General features: G+C 40.8%; 1 protein-coding gene across 2 annotated transcripts in view; it reads right to left on the bottom strand.

Moving 5' to 3' along the window:
* Positions 1–1608: 1608 nt before the first annotated feature.
* Positions 1609–23899, bottom strand: part of MARCHF8 (membrane associated ring-CH-type finger 8) — a 69931-nt gene continuing 47640 nt past the window's right edge. The window contains exons 2-7 of one of the 2 annotated variants that reach the window (XM_054382479.1): positions 21338–21388; positions 11147–11226; positions 10005–10850; positions 7882–8062; positions 4068–4215; positions 1609–1913 (exon numbers count right to left, since the gene is read on the bottom strand). In XM_054382479.1, the coding sequence (XP_054238454.1) occupies positions 1609–1913; positions 4068–4215; positions 7882–8062; positions 10005–10850; positions 11147–11226; positions 21338–21388 (1611 nt within the window). The remainder of the gene's footprint in view (positions 1914–4067; positions 4216–7881; positions 8063–10004; positions 10851–11146; positions 11227–21337; positions 21389–23899) is intronic. The other variant, XM_054382480.1, reaches the window with a different exon arrangement.

The following is a 23899-nucleotide window of genomic DNA, read 5'->3' as shown; positions in this document are numbered from 1 at the left end:
TGAACTGGAGCTGGGGTTTTAGTTCAGTATCTCAACAAGTAAACAGAAGCTTTTACCTGACTGAGAAGTCCAGGAAACTCTTACTCAGACCAACCAGGAGATCATTGACTTTACAGAGACTTAGAAAGGGGTCAGGTAGGGAAAGTCAGCTTTCAAATGCAAAGGCCTTGTGTGCTGACTTTTTGTGGGTGTTTGCTTTTGCTCCAGTCACACTAAGACTTCGGTTATATGAGGGCTTGAAGTGGTTCAGTGAGACGAATTGGTCAAGTAAATTAACAGCAGACACCTCAGGCTTTAGGCAATTCTGTCTAAAGCCCTGCAAACATTTTAAATCTGCCCCTCTTTTCATTAAGGCTGACTTATTAAAAAAGCCAGTCCCGAATTCGTAAGCACAGTCACAACTGTTCTCTGACCATGTAATGCATCGCATCAGGACTTAAACCAGGCAGGTATTTTTAAACTCATTGACTTAATGCAATATTTACTTCCTGGACTTTCACAATCACCCCTGACAATGTCAAATTTTGGGGCAATTCACACATGACACAGAACTAAGAAGGAAAACCAATTTCAGCTGTATTGACTAAGTATCTTTTTTCCATAACAGCTCAAATTTTTGCCAATAGAGGAATAAACCCTTTGCCAATGGTTTGGAATAAAAGTTACATCAGGTATATATGTGCAGGTGTATTGATGGTCTGACCTGTTTGGGGAAAAAAAAAAAAAAAGGCAAACCCAACCCCCAGAACAGAGCACTGAAGCCATGATGCATTGAAAATGAACACAGTACACATCCACTACTCCCCACACACAAGTCACAAGTGCAATATCCTTTCCAAAAAATTGCTCTTCAAAGGAAACCCAAAGAGGCAGAAGTTTTTAGTGTTATGTTTAGTAAGATAACATGGGCATGTGTTGGAAATTATAGGTTGGAATTTTTCTTTTGTTTTCTTTGCTTCTTTATAAGGCAAGAGGTTTACGTTCCAGAAGAATAAATGGGGTAAAGAATGAAGAAATGTTTTGAAAATTACACATTCTTTCAAGTTTCATTCTCATTTGACATATGTATTACAAAATAAAGATTTTAAAAAGTGCTATATGCTTTGTAAGTCTTATCACAATATGTAAAGCAAAATATTACACCTGCTGCCTAAGACAAAATGTTAGTGGCAGTGTTAGATTAGACTCTAGCTCTTCCATTTTCCTCCATGTCAGGGACAACCTCCTTCATCACACTTGGAAAGCAAATAAAACAAACCCCCCTCTACCCATATTCCAGAATCATTTAGAATCATCTTCAAAAGTAACAGACTCCAGTTGAAGTTGATGATAGTTCACTAGGGGCATGCTTGATACTAAAGCCAAGTCCCATTCTACCCAATATCTTGTGGCTTTTTGATCAGCTGGTATGAGAGACAAAATGTTGAGAGGTATGTAACCATGAAGATATTGACAGATATGTCAGAGACTAAAAAATAAAAAAAAGTAAAAAAATTCATCCATCAGCCCTCAGCTGTTAGCCAGTTTTAAAAAGGTAGAGCAGTTTGCAGTAAACAATGACATTTTAAATCTTCAAGGACATACAGAAACACCCCTCCCATCCAGCAATCAGACGTGAAGGATTTCTGCAGCGCAGTCTTCTGGCTCTGTGTAATGAGAAGAGTTTGTGTCTGAATGGTGAACTCCAAGCATTTCTTTACTTTCAAAGTTTGGCTCCATTAGTGCAGGTTTTTCAAAAATATTCTTTTTGCTAGTCTCTGGACAGTTTTGTACATATATTACTCGGTTATAAGCTTTAAGTCTCTTCCACAGTTGTACGTACACTTTGCATTGTACATACATGAACAGAAGTCCTCCAGTGAAACCAATAGCCACAACCACCAGTTTAGTCCAAAATGGCCACTCTAGAATTCCTAGAAGAAAGAAGAAAGAAAAAGAACTTGGGTCAATATTGGCTGAACTACACTGGATGCCCCCTAATCATCCCGTGAAGAAACTGTCACAAAGTTTGGTCCAGGCAAACTATCACACTTATTCTCACTCACTAGAGGAAAAAAAAAACAAAAACAATTTGTTGTCTGTCTGAGCACTTGTGCAGCACAACCACAGAGTCCAGGCAGCATACAGCAATACACTTTGGTCCTTTTGCATCTGTTTTTACATACAAATTGGATCAGATTATGAAAGAGATTCTGAGGCATGGTTTCCTCTTCATAGATGGAGACTCAACTCATTAACCTCAAAAGTCAAAAGACCCTTTGTGATCACTCAGTATATGGAATCATAGTCTTTACACCCAAAATGGAACGATTGTCTCCATCTAGCCTGACATGTTTGTTACACAGACTAGGCAATTTTATCTGCATCAGACACAGTAACTTGTAGTTGAACTAGAGCATCTTCTGATACAAAATTGCAGGGGCTGGAGGTGCTGGAGCATTCTAGCATTCTGGTAACCTTACTCTCTGTCATTAAAAATGACTATCATTAATTTCCTGAATTTGTTTAGCTTGAACTTTTAGACAGTGGATCTTGTTACAAGTACTTCAAGTACTTACATAGGTCCTGTACCCAACTGTCCTCTCCCCTCTTTAAAGATAAGTGGCATCACAAGAAGGATATGAAACCATGCCAAATTACCCACTATCAGGTTTCTCAGAGAATAAACCCATTGTCTTCCAAGTCTTTAAAGTTTTTACCAAGCTACAGGCCAGTGTTCTTCTGGAAATGCACAGCAGAAAGAGAGGAATGAAAGTATTTTAGTCTCAAAATAAAAAGGGCATTGCAGGATGACTACTGATGAAATCCCACCTATGCCTAACACCTGAACCTGATCACAGGTGAGCTATCTGGTGCCATCTACTATATTACTGACTAAAATCACCTGGAGATGATAAACCTTTGAAAACATATGCTTTTTATCATCATATGGAAATCTTACACTAAAATGCTAACAGTTTTCACTGTATATGGAAGAGATGGAGTTGGATGGAACAGAAACTAAAAGATTTCAAAGTAGCCTTCTGACTGAAGTCACAAAAAAAAAAAAAAATAGAAAGAAAAATCAAACTACAGCCCAAATGAGAAATTACAACAAATCTGTTCAAAGTACAATTCTGACACGAATTCTGTGGATGCACAGGTTTACTGATGCTCAGTCAACTCCCCAGATGATGCACTTCAGTCACCAGCAAAACAGTTTTCACCTGCATGCCCAGTTGGCCTGCAATGCTTTGTAAGCAATGACAGTTTGCTTCCTAGTGGCTCCCAGCCCTGGTGGATACTCCATTCCTTCTCAGCTCAGCTGCCTGAGAGATGGTTCTGCAAATTTGTAGCCCACCATACCCAGGTAAAGATTTCAGTTTGGTGAGTTTACAGCTGGCAGACTAAAGAAAACCTACTATTCCAGAATATAAGACATCCCTGCAGTGGGGTGGCAGGCACTACATGAATTCCAGCACACCTTGCATCAGTTGTGTGAGTTGGAGTCCTAAGAATCATTTTGAATTTCTTCTGCTTCAGGCATAACTTTTCATAAAAATGTTTCCAGCCTAACATAGATGCCACAGGAAACCTGTGCTAACCTAATTCACAGATGACTGAATAGAAAGAAAACCCTACTGATTTACCTCAGCGATTTGGACTTAGGTTTCTCTTACTTCATCTCTTTTTAGAAACTCCTCTGGTTTTGCCCAGTAAAAAGGTAGTCATAGCAGCAAATGAATTGCTTACATTCTTAGGTGCTCAGTCAGTGTTCCAATTCAAAGCTAAATTAGCTAAGGCGATGCAATTTTGTGCCTGGCTACAGTGGATTAGCTCTCATATCTGTGCATTTCACAAGTGCAAACTAAATTGACTTGAAATAGCCTTAAAAAGCACACACAAATGAATTTACACTGATTTAATTAAAAAAAATTAGAACTGCTTTTAAAGCAACCCAACCTCAGGCTAAAGCTGAATCATCTAAGTATACACATAACCTGCACACTCATGCTCCACATCCTCTCTGTATTCAGACTGAATATTTATTCCAAGAGAGTAAGTAGGAAGGCAAGCAGGTAACATACCAGTAGCCTGTCCCTGTTTAATCTCTTCAGCAGTCCTGTCTATCAGGACATAGAGCGACCACACAACGCAGGTGATGGCAATGATATGGAATGTTACAGAGCACATGATCTTCCTCCTCTCGCTGGCTGTCATCTGCAGCTTCTCCCACTGGCAAGAAACCCAGAAGTAGAGCAAGAGATTAGGTGTTTACCGTCGGTACTGGAGAGTGTAAAAAGAGAATACTGATAAGAACAAAAACCAGGCAGCAGACCAGTTTCCTTCTAATACTGATTTTTAAAGTCAGAGAGCATTATTGCTCTGACCACAGCATGTGTGCAACAGCTGGCAGCTTGGCCTGCTGTGATAGGAGTCATACTGGCACCAGGGGGACCTCCAGTGCTCAGCTCCCATCCAGAGCCTTGCCCTCCTGACCCACATAGGGGCAACTCCAGCAGAGAGGGACCCTAATACAAGGCCTTGAGCAGTGCAAGCAAGGCTGCCCCTACATGTGTTCCCCACTCAACAGTGGGTACTTACAGTCACAGCTGAGCATCAGAAACGCTCTGGCTCAAGAAACCATTCAATAAGACACTGTAATAAAAACAGTACATGATCCAATTGACCACTGTGCATAAGCCATCTCATGCTGAGCTCTCTTAGAGTCCCTTAGTGCACAGTCAAGGCTGTTTAGCTCTCAGCTCAAGGTTATTTAGTTCTCACCTCCTACCTCTAGGGTTTCATTCAATCTTCACATCTTATTTACCACTACTTACAGTAGTGACACCCTTATTTTATTTTCAGTGTTTCCAGTATATTTAAATAAACCTGCCCTAAGAATACACAGTAGGAATAAGATGACAGCTACTCTAAGTGAGAGGAGACAGCAAGATTAAATCCCCTGCATCTATCAATAATGTTTATATAACCCAAATAGAAACCACAAAGTCATGTTGCTGTAATTTAGGAAAGATGCAAAGAAATTAATTATCATAGATGCTTCTATGCTTCTAACGTGGAAGGAATTGTTCAATACTAGCTTTGTTTGTTTTTTAACCTAAGAGTGACAAACCCTTTTTAAAAATTTGTTCTTGCGTGTGGGATACACATCTCTCAGCACATCTGCTTGGAACAGAGTTAAGATGGGCTTTTCTCCCACTTTTACAAAATATATGCTGAGACACATAAGCTTCTCATACACACTTATGTTTTTCTAGAGAGGTGCACTTGATTTCTCCTAGAATAATTTGTAGGAAAATAGGACTTTGAAAAGTAGGAATAATGTGGAAAAGAGTGAGGATCACCTGACTGGTGTGACTGAGGTCACCCATAATGTTGAATTATTTTTTCCACTCCTATAAGCACAAAAATGGTTGAACCATAAACCAGAGACTATGTGATCCTCTCTATCTTCAGAACAAATAATGCCTTTGGCAAGTCCAAGAGACATCTCCAGTTCCGAGAGCATCTAAACCTCATCATGGCACAAGAATTGTAGGTGCCCAGTAATGATATATTATATTCATGTCATGCTGGAAAACTATATTCTTTTCAATCTTCTTAGAAAAAGGCTGGAGAAAACATTCCCTTTGGATGTTGTGTTTTAAACAGAAAATTTGTTTTGCATCTAAACAAAGACGTTTACTTTTGATAGAAAGTACAAATTAATTAATTTTGTCAAAAAGTAAAGACTTCTGTTTTGACTAATTGACATTCCTCTTTTTTCTGTTTCACAGCTTGAGCTCCTTGACTGGACAGTATCTACCATGAACTGCTGGCTTGACAGCCACCAAGCCACCTGACACTACCTCATGTCTTCAAGATCTATGACTGCACAGTAAAAAAGTAGATATTCTGCAAAATATGCACTAGCCCAGAGAGGAAACTAGAATCTGTAGGTCCCTGCTGCATTATTCTCATGATGTAGCATGTGACATTTCCTAGTTAAAACAGTTTGCAGTTCTGGGTCCTTTAAATGTTAAAACAAAAAACTCAGCAGAAAATTTAATGTCCTCTCATTTATTTTTCCATTGAAATCTTAAAATAGAGCATTCTTCTCTTGTCTCCCCTCATCTTCACTGGAACCATGACACATTTTGTTTCTCATCTTCTTCCCTTAGCAACTCTGTGTGCGAACAGCCCAATGCTGTGCTACAATCTCAAGATGCTGAGGAAGTTTAAATCCATCGCTACCCTACAGACAAGCAGAAGCCCTATTATTTGTCCCATCCCATTCATAATCACCAGTTTCAGACTATTTTCTCCTGACTGACAGGATACTATAAAGGCTTATCTTCTGTTTGCAGCTGAACCTCTAAAAAGACTCTTTAGATATATTTAAGCTGCAAGCTCCTTTCTCTCTTTCTGTTCATGGCTCTACCCCTACCTTCTGACATTTGGTCTCTTTCCTACAGAGGACCTGCTTAGATGTAACTAACCATGCTGAGTGACTCATTTCTGAAGGTGCCCAACAGCTTTTTCACATAAATATTCAGAAAACGTTTTCCTCTCACTGCAGGCAGATAAAGCACAGGAAAAAACCAGCATCTAATTGCAAAATATAGTAACTCCTTTAATTGGGATTCTCTGGAGTAATTTCTTTAATATTCTATGGCTGGGCCATGTAAAGTATTGTCTGTGCAGGTAACAGAGCCTATCCGGGCCAGTATTGCAGCCTAGAGGTGCTATGCTCTGTGCCAAGGGGCTACTAAAGAAAAATCTGCAGTTTTTAGAAGGCGGTGATTCATCACAGTCATAAGCAGAGGTCATCCTATCAACCAGACAAAATAAGAGCTGTTTGAAACCTGCTCTATTTTCTGCTAGGAGTCACTTTTAGGAATTGGACAAATTCTCATAAACAGCTTTCAGGTGGCTACAGCCCAGATTTCCTACCTTGCATGATTTAGGCCCATCATAATTGAATTTAATGTTTCTCATTTATTCTAGTTCCTGACTGAGGTTATTGTTATTAACCTCTTCCACTTTGATAGATGTGGCAAGATTTGTCTCTGCTAAGAATATCAATGACTTCGTCTCAAAATCCGGGTGGTAAGAACCAATTGAAATGAGAAGTCCAGAGGATATGGAAGAACAAAAAGGATACAAGTGTAAAACTGGCCTTAGAATCTGGCTTTTACCTAAACTTTAATTCAAGGAATTTATGAAAGGTACTTTTATATAAAACAAAAATACAGGTTCTACTAACCTGAAGTGCTAAAGTCTAGTCATTCAAAGTCTAAGAACAAATAAAAACATAAAAGCATTTATTATTAATGAACTTTTTACTTACACTGTAATATTTTCACTAAAATAGGTTTGCTCCTTTGGAAAGAAAAAAAAAAAAGCTACAAATTTTAACCAAATTGCATTTAGAAATCATGATTTAAAGTAAGTTCAAACTGATATCCTGATATCTTCAAGAGAACTTAAAAGCCATATGGATCTCTGAGCTGCAAACTAAAGCAGATCACAGTAATATAAACCTCCATATTAAAATGTGGATAACTGCAAAACAATTACATTTATGCATAAGCTCTAAAAATGTAACAATAAAGAAGAAAATCAGGTTGCTGCATGCACACATGTGTATGTGTGTGTGTACATACACACATTTACACATAGAGAACTGCTGGGCTACAACAGCTAACTCAGAGCTGGATTTTGCCAGGCTGAGCGTTAATTTAAATCCTTCTGCACCTGTACAGAACTGACCAGAACTACTAAGGGTCTACAGAAACATTACAGCTGTTGGGGTTTCTGAGGGCTCATGGGCATGGGCACTCTCTTTTTGGAGTGGATCTGTGTTTGCAAAAGCATTCCCTTGGGTCTTGTGCCTACCTTTCGCAAAGGCTTCAGCTTTGTCTCCATGATGAACTCGTATTTGCACAGTTCACAGCATCGCGTGTCTGAACTCTTGATCCACTGCTGCAGGCAGGCTTGGTGCACAAAATGAAGACTTCCTGTGCAGTGACAGGGGGTAATCAAAGGGCTCTCATCGTCTCCTTCACAGTGACATATCCTGAATCAGAAGCAAAGCTGCTCATTAGAAGAGGAAGAAGAAAGGATGTGAAAGAGGCATGTTATATCTGTGATGACACACGGTTGTCCACTGAGGATCCTGAGACACATATATCAAAGGAATGTGTTCCATAAAGGAGCTAAAACAACTCCATTGTTGCACAAGCACATACACAGGCACAAAATAATTGAGCACAGACACTGCTAACTGGATAGCTGCTTTCTAACAGGTGAGGCGAGCACACAGAGTCTGGCAGAAATGCAGTATCCAAAAGAAAAAAAAAAAGGTAAGAAATAACAACACTTCATCTAGAACAGTAGCACTTAAAATAGCATTTTAACAGATCAGACAGCACTTCCCAAGACAAATATGCACAGAGAGGTACAGCTACTCATGGATTACAATCAGAAACAGAAGGTAAAACAAAATTCCCAAACCATTCATAAAATGGCCTACCTCAGTATCATCCAGAGTTAATTTAGACAGCCTGGACTTAGCACAGGTGATTATTTCTAGTGTCAATTGCTAAGAGACAGATTCACACCGCAAAACTACAGCACCATATCTCCTCCAAATACACCTACTCTAAACAGACTATTGGTTTTGCTCTCTAATTCTTACTTTGCAAGAGTTGCTAAGGAAGCATCAGCTCTGCAAAATTCCCCATTTCTCTCACAGCCTACCTGTGCAAATAGCAAGGACACCTGATATAGTGTTACTACCAGGTGCTGGTGTTTGATTTCTAGCTTCAATTTATACACAACCCATGGGTTGCATCAAACATCACTAAGTCCTCCTAACCCTGTGGAAGAGGTCATGAATTGAAAGGGAGACGGTAAGGGACTCAGGGAATTAATGTAAGTTACTAAGCATACGTGAAGTACGTCCTGGCATGCTGCCATCCCTGTCTGTTACTGAAGTCTCTTATTAATGTGTAGCATCTTGTCTCTTGCAACCTTGCTGATAGCTGGCATGTGGAAATGAAAGAGTGGGTGGGTTGCAACAGCGTCTTGCTGCTGACAAGCCAGTACGGAACTAGATTTCGCTGATAGTGAGGGTGGAAATCAAATAATACTGACAAGTACTAACAAAGCCAGCTTAAGAAAGTGCTGGCTGGGAGGAGAATGTTTAGGATAGTAAAATTCTAGGTAGAGGGATCAGACATTTGCTCCTGGACTTGGTGACTCCTGCTCCTCAGCCGTATTTTGGAGCTGGGGTGGGGCAGATCTGCAGACTGGTCACCAAGAAGACAAGCCTGAGCTGGCCAACCCCACCACCTGTGCAAATCATCAATTTTCTGTAGCTTGAACAAGGACATCCATCATTTTTTGGACCTCACATTCTGGATGTTACAGAGGCCCACCACTAACACCCAGTATTCTGATCCTTCTTTCAACTAAGGCACTCAAAGACCTTTATAAATAAAAGAGTGTAATGGGATTCAAACTGTAAGAAAAAGATGGGGGGGGGGGGGGGGGGAGAATCTATAAGTAAATAAATAAACCCCTTAAGCCATTTCAACCTGATCTTAGAAGCAATTTTCAAACAATCTGTTTTTCTCCTGACTCCCCGTCCCCTAATCAAACCAGCAGTGACTGTCAGGACACACTGCTCATTAAAAGCTAAGACATGTTCATCTTGGCCTTCAATATGGGTAGCTGATTCTCTCATGATATTCCCAGTTTAGGCACTGATAAGACAAAAAAGACCATCTCAGAACCCCAAACTCGAAACCAATTGCAAGAGAATTTATTTGACTCCAAAGGAAATTCTTTTGCTTAGTAGCCTTGTTAAGTGCAGGTCAGCAGAGAGAAGGCTGCATGCTTCAAATTGCACATATTAAAGCAAGGTGATAGGGTGAAAGAAAAGACAGAAAACAGCACAAAGGAAGGGAAAGGCAGAATGGTCTCCACTGCACATGGGAGGGCTTTGGTAAACCAACCTGCAGGTATCCCCCGATGCGGAAACAGGGGAGAGAGGGGGGAATTTTTCTGAGAGGGGGGAAGGACAGTCAAGGTCACTGTCCTTCTCAACTGAACAGAGCGGTGCCCGCTGCTCTTTCGTTTTGGATTTCACTGAGGTGCTGTCCTCAAAGACGTCATCATCTCCCATATCATCAGAGCAGAAGTCCGTGCTTTCCACCAGCACACTGGAGGATTTCTCAGCTTGGAAGTGACTGGAATAGCTCTCTAGTTCATGGAACTTATGCAGGCTGCTGGTGCTGGAGGTGTGGGAGAAGGAAAAAAGGTAACGCAACAGTTTTTTGCTCCTCGAGGTGTCATGGTCCACTTTCTCCTCCAGCAAGGGGATATGTACAGCACTGTGGTTCTCTGCTCCTCCCGATGCATTCGAGTAGTTGGAAAGGGAAGGGATATAGGAGCGCTTAGAACTGCTAAAAGAAAGAGGCCTGAGATTCAGTGGTTTCCTCTCTTTAAGATGAAATTTGTTAATCCTTAAACACTGCTCTTGAGTCGGGGTCAATTTGCCTTCTGAGCGTGTCCGCTCCACATAGTCAAAGCACTCACTGGTGCTCTGCGCCTTCTGGTCCACGTCATTGAGGGACTTGGAGAATTTCAGAGTGCGGGTGGGCTTTACATTCTTAGCAGACCTGAGTGCCTGGCCCCGATCTTGCCCACGGGAGTTTCTCTTTGCTGCATGTAACGTATCTTGACAGATTACTGTCACAGTGACCCCTTGTGTCAGAGGGCTCTGGCAGTGAGGACTTTTCAAGACAACAGCAGACTGCACTGGACTGTGATGACAACACTCAGAAAACACTGCACTGGAACTGCATGCAGAACAGTGGAATAAAAGCACAGAAAGTAAAAAAACAATTACAAAAGAGAACACAAATAATTAAAAGTGAAGAAATGAGAATTACAGCTAGTGTGGGAATGGCAAACATAGTGGGGCCAAACAGTCAGTGAGAGTCAACAAAGCAGTGTTAGATAGCAATTGAGTCAAACAAATGGGATGCTTCATAGAGGAACCCCACATTGCTTACATGTGCTTTTTCAGTTTTGTTTTTTCTTAATTTGAACGTCACATACGCCTCACCACAGCCATGCAAACACCACACTTTACCTGCAGATGTCCTGGTTGGATGGTGTAACAGAAGTCCGAGAAAAGCTATGAGGGGCAGAGACAGAGGTTGGACTTCCAGCCTGCAGTGAAATTAAAACAAATGAACACAAGCAAGTCACGACTCAGAAGAGTTTGGTATGTGCGGCAGTCACCTTCAGGGTTAAACATGGCACACAGAGTCAGATACCACTCTACATCAGGTATTCAAGGGCTAGTAGCAAGAAAGAGGCTTTACCATCAAATGCTAGAAAGGGAGGTCAACCAGCATTGTCCTTGGAAAAATAGTAATCAGAACAGAAACGTTTTCCCCCAAGGTTAAATGCAGCAATCTCTGGAGTGGAACCTGCCAGCTGTCAAATGCTACATAGAACAATAGCTCAGGAAATGAGCAATGCTACTGTAATTAGAATAATTAGATGGAGGTGTGTGTATAGACTAGTCAGAATTTAGCTATCACATAATAGCTAATCCTTCCATTTGTAATTCCAACAAGAGATTAGAGGCTTGGGGTTTTGGGTTTTGTATGTTTGTTGGTGTTTTTTTTATTTTCCCCCACAAGACACAACCATCAGTAATTCAGTAACTGAAACACTATTTAGGGACTTAGTTTCCATACTAGCATAGGCACATGAGTACCATCTGCCAAACCAGACCATTCCCTGAAATACCCTTTGTACTTTGTGAAGCTTTTCATCTTGCTCCTTCTCTGACAAAGCCTTCTGCCTACTTGGAGGAGGTATGTGGCAGCAGTCATGTCAAGACCAAGGAGAGCACAGTGAGAAACAAAATAAAGAAGAATTCAGCATAACCAACTCAAAACAATTAAGCTAAACTCTTGGCATATTTAACACTTAATAGATAAACCTTTAAAATAAATATGGTAAGAATGAACATTGTATCAGAGTTGGGATTCCATGGGCTATCATTATAGGCCTTTTCTGCCACTATGTTCTGTGAGTTGCTAACAGAACTGTCATTCTCAGCTCTTCCTAGAGGAGACCTGAGTTGATAACCTTATAATAGAGAATCTTTAAAACTGGTTCTTCAGTGTTCCACAGCTGCTGGATATGCTGTACCACTCACTTACTGCTCCACAACACTGGTTGCATTTCAAAACTCAAACCAAAAGCTTACAGCTGTTTTGATCTGCAAAGCAAAGGCTGAAATCCAGGAAAGAACAATGCAATCAATGTGACAACAGAAGTGTCAACATCACACCAGGCTGCACAAAACCCAGCACAGCCAGCAGGGACCTGGGCCAGGAAAGCGCACAAAGCCAGCCTAGGAGAGACCTCATGTGGTTAAAGGTGTGTTGCCACAGAAGCATGCTGTGCCCAGCCATATACTTCAGCTTGAGACACCAGAGTTAGCTCAGTTGTCACTATTTTGACAGTCTCTGGCCATGGTGCAACACACAGACACCCCGCCCCCCTCCCACCATCTGTCTCAGGACTCTTCAGTTTATGCTTAATTTATTAAAAGCCCCTATGGTATATTTAAACAAGGCTGCTGCAGGCTTGTACTCTCTCACAGCAAAACCAAGGCTCCTTGTCACACAACATACTCGTTTTTCCCTGTGAGAGAAGATGGGTATACCAGGATACACAGCCTACTTTAAAAATACACAATCACCATTTTCCATGGTACAGGACTCATCATTTAATGCTTTGTTTCTCTAGCCAACAGTGCTACAGAGAGCAATGTATCTGGGCTCACATTGGGATGTCTCAGGTGCACTGAACCTGAAAAAACAAAGGTATCTATTTACAGCTGGGTCTGCAAGAGTAGAGGGCATGTCTCAAACACACACCTCTTGAACTGCTAGCTACATGTGTAGAATGAAAACAAAGAGGAAAACCTTGGGCCAGAAAGCAAACTGAACTGCTACAAATGTGACGAAAGTAATTAACATTTAAAGATCAATTATTGGCTTTATCCTAGAAACTATGGTTCTTTAACTTTTACACCACTTACACATTCTAATGATACATGATGCTGATTATACAGTGAGGTAAATATTAATATTACTTTGAAATTTGCCATTTGATGCTTAAATTCTCCTCGGTTACACCTCTGACTTGAAATCCTATCTTCTAAAAACAGTTTGTCCAGTAATTACTCTTTTTAAAAAGACTGACAAATTAGTTACAGACCTGGCACACTATAATCTGCTGCAATAATTATGCAAATGAAAATTAATAAGTCAAATAATTATTAAATTATAATTATTTTAAAACATATGTTTACCAATCTTCTAAAACCAAAATATCGAAGCAGTAAAACAGCATGTTACAGTCTGCTGTGGGAACAGAGGCCTATGTTGTTGGAACTGAAGTCACAAATCAATAAATAAATCTCCCCCAGGTTTTGGGTTGTGAGCAAATCATGGAATGTAACCTGCTCAGAATGAATCTAACTTCTTTTACTTCTTCTCTTTAGTAATGATGCTTTAAAAAAAAAAAACAAACCCCAAAATGATAACAAAAGACAGTGGCCTATATGATGTGACAGTCTTATAGCAGATGACTAAACAATGATCCAAAATTTCCCTTCCAAAATCATGTTACTGGCTTCTTGATCCAGCTGTCTGGCACCAGGACAGTGTTAAAGTCTCACCACTTGGGAAAACAAACAGCTAGGACAAACAAGAAACGGTGGAATTTTATTTGCATTTCAAGCTGACTATTCTGTTTGTGGATGCTAGGGCTGTTCAGGACAGTTTGCAAAAATCCCACATCTGAGGCACATTTCTCTTCCTGCTTCAAAACAGAAGGTCCTTTGCTCCAACCAAAATATGAGCAGATGTTAACACACTTGGAAAGACAACAAGAACACACTGGAGAAAGTTATACCTCACCCTTGGTTTAAGCTACAGTAAGCTGTTGCTACCATCAAATGCCATGGTTCAGTAAGCCTCCAGCCCTTCACAGTCTTGCCCTATTTTTCCTCATGAAACTATTTATACGTGTAAAATCTGCAATCAGATTAGGATAGTGAGGTAAAACTAACCACCTCTTTTACTAAGCTTGTTTAATGAAAGTTTCTTCAGCTGCTGGAACAACATCACAACTCACTGACAAGACAAGAGCATAGTAAAATGCAAGGTGCTGCCAAAAGCCCAAGAGGCAATTTCTGCCAGTGTTAGAAACTGAGGTGCATGCAGCTCATACTGGTCAGTCCACACAGCTCACCTGGGTTTACTGACTCAGATAAAGCAGCTGTCAGGCAGTGATGTGCCACAGAAAAGAAGACACACTGACAGCCTTGGGTCAGAACAGGGCAGAGAAAAGGCAATGTGGTGAGTAGATGCAACAGAGAGGTAGATCCAAACAGCTCAGAGCTCTGATTTTGCTCAGCTCTGAAGATAAGCAATCAAACCTTCATCACTCTGTAGCTTGTGGCAAACACACCATCCTTAATGCCCGGGCAGCAGCCTCCCAAGTAGCAGAACCTTTGGTTGAATTGGCTACCTACAACAGTGACAGCAGTAGTAGGTTTTAAAGGACTTCTTGTCATCGGAGGTTTCTGCCATGCTTATTACGTGAGAGGGAGGCTAAGCTTTGACAGTCTGAGTTTGGCCTTTTTAACCCCCAAATCACTTGCTGAATCTCTGTGGACTTTCATGCCCTTTGCATGGAGGAATATCAGGAATATCACTGTGTGCCCTGTACAGCCCAACTGGTTGCCTAAAATAGATCAGGACTAAAGGCCAATAGTTAGTTAATTGTGTATATTGACATTCCTATCTAATGCAATTCAGTGAGGTCACAGTGTGGCCTTCTGCACTGGGGGTTAGATAATCATAGTGGCTTGGAAAGCAGCAGTTCTTGGAAGCCTACAGTTCTTTGGAGGGTAGTCATCAGGAAGGCAACTACACCTGCTGTCCAAAAAAAAAAAAATGCTAAAAGATATCTCAAGCACAACTAGAGCATTGCAACAGGAGCACAGCAGTGGTCTTCTCCACTGAGCCAAATCCAGCTACCATCAGTCCCAGTGAGGAGTAAAGAAACACAGCTAATCACAGCAGGTGTTGGCTAAATGGAGACATCTTCCACCACTGCCCTAGAGCTGTCTTGTCCCAAGCACAACCAGTGATCAAGGCTCATTGCTTTTAACACCCACCACCAGACCAGCCCAAACAATGCCCTGCACTGTGATGCTTTTTCAGCACTGAGATCATGGTGCTCCAATGGGCTACTGAGAGTTTTGTTTGAATCAGATTAGTTTCTCTTGGTAATGACTCATCACAATGACGAATGTGGCAGAAGCTCAAGGGAAAGGCAGAATCAGAGGGCCAGTTATCACATCCTGTGTTTTGGAAGAACTCATTGCCAAAGAGCCGTTTTCTCTCTCTTACAGAGATCACATTTAAATGTGTATTAAGAAGGCAAGGCTGCTGCTAGACAGGGATATGGCAGGGACTTATCTTACATGGTACATCTCCAGAGGCAGTGAAACCCCAGGCTCTGCTCCCCACCTTAGTCTACATCAGAGAAGCCAAGACCAATCACTCCATACCTATTCCTTTGCCATGATCTAGCTGTAGACAGTGATCTAGGGAAGAAAACCACAGTGATGTAGACCCTGTGAAAAAAGGCACTAAATGCCACTGCACGTGCTCTACAGCTAACGTGGCTAGTCTTCACATAGGGAAAGGACATCTATGAAGACATACAGAGAATCTGACTTTGCTTGTGCCACCCCTGCCCCATTCACCTCTCTTGCTTTTGACAGGTGCAGCCTCAGCCCTGTCTTGTCTAGAGTGGCAAAATTTGGTTCTGCCTGCTGCGCTGAGATGTCCTGACCCTGGGCTGAAGGCAGGCAGAGACATCTCAATTAAATCTAAGGGACAGATCCATCATTTCTCTTGAGCCAGTGCAGAACAAATATAATTGCTTGGCTTCAGTTATCCAATGGGATGCAATATATTCGTGTTTTATGCTTTCAGCAAGTGCTGTGTTCCACGTACATGTTTGCTTATAGTGCTAAAGTGCACTGCAATTGTTAAGTCTCCAAAGCTCATCTGTGGAACAGACGTGGCTATTTCACTGCATACAAGCCAAAGGAGGCCTCCAGCTGAACTAACACACCCATGCAGCAGTGCAATGAGACCAACCAGCCATGCCAAGTGTTCTTAATTGACACCTGAGATAGTCAGAACAGCCCACCTACAGACAGACTGGATGTTGTGAAGGGCAGGTAAATGCCACTGACAGGCTGGTTTTGAAATATTTTCCTAAATACTAACATGGCAGTTTCAAATGTAAGTAACTTCTAGTCTTCTCCATTAAATTCTCTCTACATGACTTGTGCCATTTTGACTTCCAGTGCATAATAAAATCAGGTGTCTTTAGCATTATTACAATGGAGAGTAGTTTAAAAAATTGTGAGGAAAAAAAACCCCAGAAGATATGGGAAAGAGGCATCTAAAATATTCAGGATAATCAATACCACCATATTATTTGGGAACAGTTTGACAAGAACCAGCAATCAATTGTTGAAGAACTTTCCTCCATACTATATGATTATAATTATGCCTGGGAAAGTAGGGTTGAAGCTGAAGTCAGCTTCCCCTCATCATTCCTAAAGAAATCTAAAGGAGGATTGTGGCAGGAACTTTCTCTAGAGATATGAGAGCTGAAGGCACTAGAGAGAGAGGGCTATCTATGCTTTCAAAATCTCCCCAAGTGTAATTCAACCTGTATGTAGCACAGGATTAATGGTAACTAAATCCAGTAAGAACTGCACAGGTTCTGCAGGGCGAAGATGAAAACAAAACACCCAACAAAAACAATCAAACAAACAAAAAAACACAAAGAAAAAAAGGGGGGGAAAAAAGGCCCTTTGACTTCAGAATCTTCCTCAAACTACCTTGAATGAACGAGAGAGGAAAGGAAACTCCTGCAGATTCTTCCTTCACAGAGTGCCCTCATACCTATGTGAAGTAAGAATCCAGCCCCAGCAGAGGGGATTTACCACAGCATAGAGAGACTGTCATACTCCTTACAAACATGACTGCACTGTGCCCCAGCATGAGATTACGTGTTCTTGTGGGTGGGGAGAAGATCATACCTTAATCTTCACACTATGCAATTTTTCCTGTGGGTGGGGAGAAGATCATACCTTAATCTTCAGACTATACAGTTTTTCCTGTCTTTTCCTCTCCTCCATAGCTCAGTAGGACTATTTCATTGTTTTAAACAACTTCCCTTTTCCTACCCCCAAGCTCATGTACCTGAACAGAACACCTTTGGGCAGTTCTTTTCAGTATAGCTTTGTCATGATAGACTACAAGATAGCTTAGCTCTGTGACTGAAAAACCTGGACTGCTTTTCTATGGATGACTGCTCGCTGAATCCATCAAAGCTTCAGGCAACAGAGGATGTGTGTATTCATATGCTTTTCTAAATCTGTTCCAAGCTGATGAATAGCCTAAGTGGGTTTTAAATTTCACAGCAAGCTTAGGCTACTACTTTGCGCCTGCACTGGCTGACATTCAGCCCAATAATAATTTAATTCTTTGCACTGTGCTTCTGCTCAAAAGATAAAACTGTACAGGCCTTCAGAAAAGACAAAATGTTTACAATGTTTAGGACTGCACTTTTGATTTCTTTGCTGTGGTCCTGGTATTAGCATTTTCAAAGTCTACCCCTTAGAGGGCCATGAAAATAGGAGTACAGAGTGCTTCCCCACTACACTAAAATCAGCCCTTCAGAGCAACCAGATGTCAGGAATGGTACACAGATATCCTGAAGATATTTCCATACATCACTTCATCAGTTTCAGGATATATCCAATACTTTAAAGCTAAACAATAGCACTAATTTGAGGATAACTGCTTTGTTAGTGACCTAGCTTAGTCTGCTTGTAAGCACAATTTTTTAATCTAAGAGCAGAGGGCATGAATTACCACCACTGTGAAAAAATCCCTATTTTAAACTGTTCTCAGTAACTATCTGTGCTTAGGGTCAATTTCAACTATATTTAGAGGATGAAGTCTCTATCAAGCTTTACTATTTCTAAGTATGGATTGTATGACAAAAGCATTTACTAGTGAGCAGTGGTTTCTTGGCAAAAATACTGGCTTAGGGTAAACAGTTAAGATGTGGCTGTATACCTCTGTGCCCATTGGGGGAGCTTCAATCAGCATCATTGTGCTTGAACAGGGCAAGTTGGGAACTGAGCCGTGTCCAAGTCCCATGAGTAAATCAATTCAACCTGCCTTCAACACTTTTTAAAAAATTTAATTAATTTCAAAATAATTGTAGAAACAATTACAGAAATTCAAATATTTCATGCAGAGTACACTGAAAAGAAGTATTTGAAATATACATATAAAAAAAAAAAAATCAAAGAAGGGCCTGGAGGAATGCCACATCCCCCAGTGTGCAACAGACTGCACAAAACCTAATGGCACCACATGATGATCCTCCTACATCTTACTCCCTATTCCTTTTTCTGCTGTTTCTGGCTTCCATCCCTAGCCAAGTATTCAGGTGATTGTTTTTTCTTGGCCTGGCCACATGTACTATGTCTCTTTAGGTTCTCTTAGCATCTGTCTCTTGGAATGCTGCCTTTTTGCCCTTTCCTCTCAAGGGCCTGAACACCTGGGGTCTAGAGTGGTCATGCTACCACTACCAGCCAATCTCATTTTCAGTGGCACCATCTGTCTGCATCCCTCCTTGATCACTTTTAGCTCTACGGCATTGCTTTCTTTGTTCACAAGGACTGACACAGCATCCTCTCTTGGCTAGAGGCTGAGTTCTGACTCAGACCTTCCCACTCATATTGCACTGTGCAATTGAAAGCAGTGGAAAGATACACAGTAATAATCACAGCGGGTTCGCAATGACATACCAGCACTGGTGCCAAGCATTTGCAGCAGATTTGCTACATTGCTATGCTGTAAACTAGATTTGGGTGGAAAAATAACAGCTGAAACTTGCAGGAAGCGTGACAATTATTTCTGGATGTATGCACACACATCAACATATCTGGAAATGCAGTATCTAATTGATTAAACTCAGTTTTGGTTAAGTAGCTTCTCTTAAAATGATGCATTATCAGTAAGCTCTGTGGATTTCAGAGAGGGCTATACAGGCATCCAAGCATTTCCTTACTTTTTCTTTTCCATGTATTCATTCCACCTTGGTGGCCAGGTTGTTACACTATTCTAAACAAAAAGAAAAGGCACTTTCTTATTAATCCGCAGAACTAATGAAAAATTTTCTGTGTACTTAAGCCTCCATTTTTCATCCCACTACTGTAATCATTCCTGTTTTGTCTTACAAATTGTTTGCAACAGCCAATCCACCTGTAGATTGCAAAATAAATTGCTGTGGCTTAGCACTGAACTGTCTGTATGTGCAAGTCAGTATTTTGATGTACGAGGCAAATCAGGCCCTGATTTCATGGGTGGGACTTCTAACTCTTGCCCTTGTTAGAAGCTATCGCCAAAGTGGAATAGGTGCATGAAATGGATTAGACACAATAGGTGACAGAGGGGTAGTAAGAATATTGTACTGCTGGGAAGCTCTGGTTTACAATCAAAAAGTCTCCCTCATTGAACAGGCAAAGCTGACTTTTGCTCCCATGGAGAAATTCAGCTTTTGCAACACACAGCAATCATGTTGAATGTTTCAGTGTTTCAAGATGAATGCAAATATTGATTATCTCCCCTGCAACAACTCTCACGGAAAGCTCATCCAGAACACAAGGTTCTTTTCATTGCATTGCCACACCATCAGTTCTCAACGAAGAATGAAGTGTGTAGCTTTCTACAGGTACTAAAATGCTGCTGCCAAAAGGCTCGATGTGTTGAATTTCAGACACTGGGAGAATTCCATTGACACTTAATGACAAAAATTCCTATTTCTACCTAACAACACCTGAAAATTCCATTAAGGATCTACCGCCCACCACCCCCCCCACCCCCCCAAAAAAAAGAAGAAAAGCCAGAGACAGGAAGAACAGGCACACTCTCATTTTAGAAAAGCACAGAGGAGTAGTTATACCCACATGGTATTTACTTCAAAACCCTTTCTGTGAATGCCTATTTGTGGATGCCAAATGCAAACTACAATCCTACATCACTCCATAATAGCAACACCTTCAGCTTGTTCAATAGCAGTGCACTGGACAGTTGCCCTGCTCATTATTTAAGACACCCAATAATCTTGTCTTCCTGCTCCAAAGTGAAAGCTGTCCATGCCCACATAAATTGTAAATTAAGTGAAGCCACTGTTTCCTCTGCTGGAGATAGGCATGAATAATTTCCTGTATCCTGAAGAACCCGGAACAGAAAGAAGGGGACTTGAGCTTGTCACAGCCATAATGACTCAGTCTTTCATTAGAAGTCACTATTACCAGCAACATCAACTATGGCAACAAACGGTTGAGGCTTATTCATCCCATGCAAAATGCAGGTCAACCAGCACAGCCTTGCTTGCATGAAGGCTTAAGCAATCTTCTTTGTGTAAACAAAAAGTTGTCAGGGTTCCAGCTAATTAAAAATCTTATTTGTAATGCAGAAGTAGAAGTAGGGTATGTATTATAATGATTTTTTCCTAATAATATAGCAAAGCAATTGTGTTTCTGACATGTCCATTGGCTTTCTTGGAGATCTCTTCCAACCTGGTTGATTCTATGATTCTATACTGAAGTGTGACTAGAATGAGTAGAACATTGTGATTCCCATATGAGATCAGGGCCTGAAAACAGTGCATTTCATGGTACTGGCAATAACTTAGTATTGAAGTAACAATAAAATTATTAACCGCATATCCAATACACATTAGGGGATACCTGGCTATACATATCTAATGGAGAACATTATATCAGATAACTTAAGGGATAAAAGAACATACCTGACTGACGTTTTTGGAATTATTTTTTCCCCCCAAGGTAAGATCTCAGGCACCTGTCATCTATCTTGTTCATACTAAGCTAAGAAGGCTAACAGTGTGAAAGAGAAAACCTAATGTAGCTTCTACTTCATTTGACCTGTAAAGAGAGTCTGCAAAACACCAGACAGAAAGTTCTAATGTTTCAGGAGTAACTATCAATGACAGACAGGTATACGAAGCATGTTTGTGCCAGTCACATTGTCATGCATATCATCCCAGTTTTAAAATGAAAGAAATCCCAGTATCCCCAAGTTTATCAAAGACTGAGTTATATCGAGGAACATACCTTTGAGATGTTACTGGAACGGCTCATGGAATGCCCCAAAGCCTTTTCATTCTGGAAGAGGAAGAACAGGATCATTGCAGTTACAAATGACAATTAGGAAGATATTTTAAAGCTGGAGCTTTAAAATTGCATGGAGAAAGTTTTACAGCTGTGGCTTTTAAGGATGCTGCTTATATTGACATCAGCCTGACCTATGATAATCACTAAATTTCTTTGTTTGCTTAGCAAGATATTACCTTGTAGAAAATCAGACAAACAAGAGCAGTACAAGCTGAGAAGTACTAGAGCAACACTTTTTTTTTTCTATGAACACTGTAAAGCCCTTTTATCAGATAACATCTATTCTGAAAAGGGTATTTCTCAGCCTTGCTTCATCTACTTCTAAAGGCAAACATCCAACCACTAGAAGTTCTTGCTTAAAGAAAAATAAAATTATCACAGTGATCTCTGGAAACAATTGTGAATAACCACATGCATGTCATTCCAGGGGGCAAAGTAGAATTGCTGAGCAACTTCCTATTTAACATAGAACTCAGAGTTAAACTGGAAATATCATGCAAGATGGAAATGCAGAAGCTTTGGTGAGTCAGTTTTGACTGATGGCCAAAGTAAAAACCAGCAAGGATCAGTTTATGGCAAACTACCATGGACTTGAATGCCAGATTTGCACACTGCAAGGCTGAGTTTGATTTTTAAGGTGACTATGAGCTTTTGTTACACAGGTAACAGTATTCCTGAAACAGAAGTAAACTCATAAAGACCCCCCATAAAATATGGAAACGATGCTTATGTGAAGACTAACATCAGGTGGGACTACTGTGAGAACCAATACAGCTAAGAATTGACTCCAACTGTAAAAGAAGGACCTAGCTGATTTCACTGAAGGCAGTGTAACTATAGCAACAGAAAAGAATAAAAAGTTCTTTGAAGCTAGAGAAGACAGGAGTTGGGGAAAAGGGAGAAGGAACAATCTAGCAAGCACAAAGACTTGGGCATGTGTGTGAGGTGTTGGGGATAGCAGGCTGTGCTTAGCCTTCTAGGGATGCATGGGAGATAAACAATGAAACGTGGAACAAGGGAAATTGATAGTAAAGAGTGGGATCCAAGGCCAAGAAGTCTGCCCAAAGCAACACGCAGCTACACAGAGGTGACAGTTTCAAATCCATCCCTAGATGTCAAAGACTTCTGGGTGAAATTCCTATAGACAAAAGTAAACAGAGTAGAGATTTCTTCATGCCACACTCTCCCAGTACCACTGCCTAGCTGAAGAAGATGCCTGCATGAGAGCATGATTGATTCAACACAGGCAACTGTGTTGTAAAAGATGTGTTACAATTCAGTAAGCATGAACAGGCTGGAGGACGAGACCTATATTTGCACTACACAATAAATGATGCAGGGCAAACATACTCTTAGCTATGCCATGGAAGCCAGCCTTTCTGCCTCTGCTCCCAGAAATGGTTCTACCTGATGGGTTTCAGAAGCCTCTAAGAGACAGATGCTCAAATTATCTTTATTGATCTATTGTTGGAAACATACCTATCAGAGATTTCAGTCAGCTGATGATTGCTAACTATTTGGTCTTGTTATTGAAAAAGCGATCATTTTTAAACAAAAAAGCAATCTTTGAAAATTATTCCCTTAAGAGCTACAGAGTGTGTACTCACTTATATGCACACATGTATTTAAGTGTTCATAACATTTCTAAAGGGCTCCTAGCCACGTAAGTGCTCTTTCACATCTCAGACCCTTTACCACGTAATGCTTTACATTCATAAAGCCATCAGGAAATTCACTGCAGCCTTAGCCCAGGTTGACAAAAATCTGTACTCTACAGAGCTATCTGCTCTGGCAAGGAGGAGAAGCACCAACTCAGCCATATTTTCAAGGAGTAAAATGACCCAAGAGCCACTTCCAGATCCAACACAGACTTGCAAATAATAAAAACATTTTCTAGTCTGGTTGGTCTGTCAACTACCAAGTAGCCCCACCACTCAGATAAAAATGCTTCATCCCTTGGACACCAACTGACCCTGTCTTAGCCTGCCTTGTAATCAGGGACATCTTTTGAAACAGCTGCTCTAAGCCTCAGAGTTTACATACACACAGGCTTTAAAATATGTTGGGCTGAACACAGATAAACAACTGAGCTTCACTGTGTGACAGCAATTTCCAGTTTACTATGACCACTCAAGTAGCACTTCTGCTGAAGGAACACACAGTGCTTTCTTGCAAGCTTCTGCAAAAGAACAAAACATTAATTTTTATTATTTTTTTTTTAAATCACCACACAGCAGAAATACAGCACACAGCACAGAAATACCTGTAACTAATACTATTAATGAAGTCTAGCTGTGCTGTATAGTTCTCTTTTACAAGTGAAATAATAAACAGATGTCCTTCAGGAAAAAAAAGCCACTGAACAGCACCAGTGCTTGCTGTGATGTATTATGGATGCTGTGTGTTTTCAAGTCAGTAAGATAGAAAAGAGCTGTAAAGCCATGGAAGGAGGTCCTGGAATAGGTAAGATTTTAATGGCAGACACAGTTACTGAGGGACAGA

Source organism: Indicator indicator, chromosome 7, assembly GCF_027791375.1.
Source record: "Indicator indicator isolate 239-I01 chromosome 7, UM_Iind_1.1, whole genome shotgun sequence".
Lineage (NCBI taxonomy): Eukaryota > Metazoa > Chordata > Aves > Piciformes > Indicatoridae > Indicator > Indicator indicator.
The sequence above is the reverse complement of the archived record's forward strand: the minus strand, read 5'-3'. Positions and strand labels throughout refer to the sequence as shown.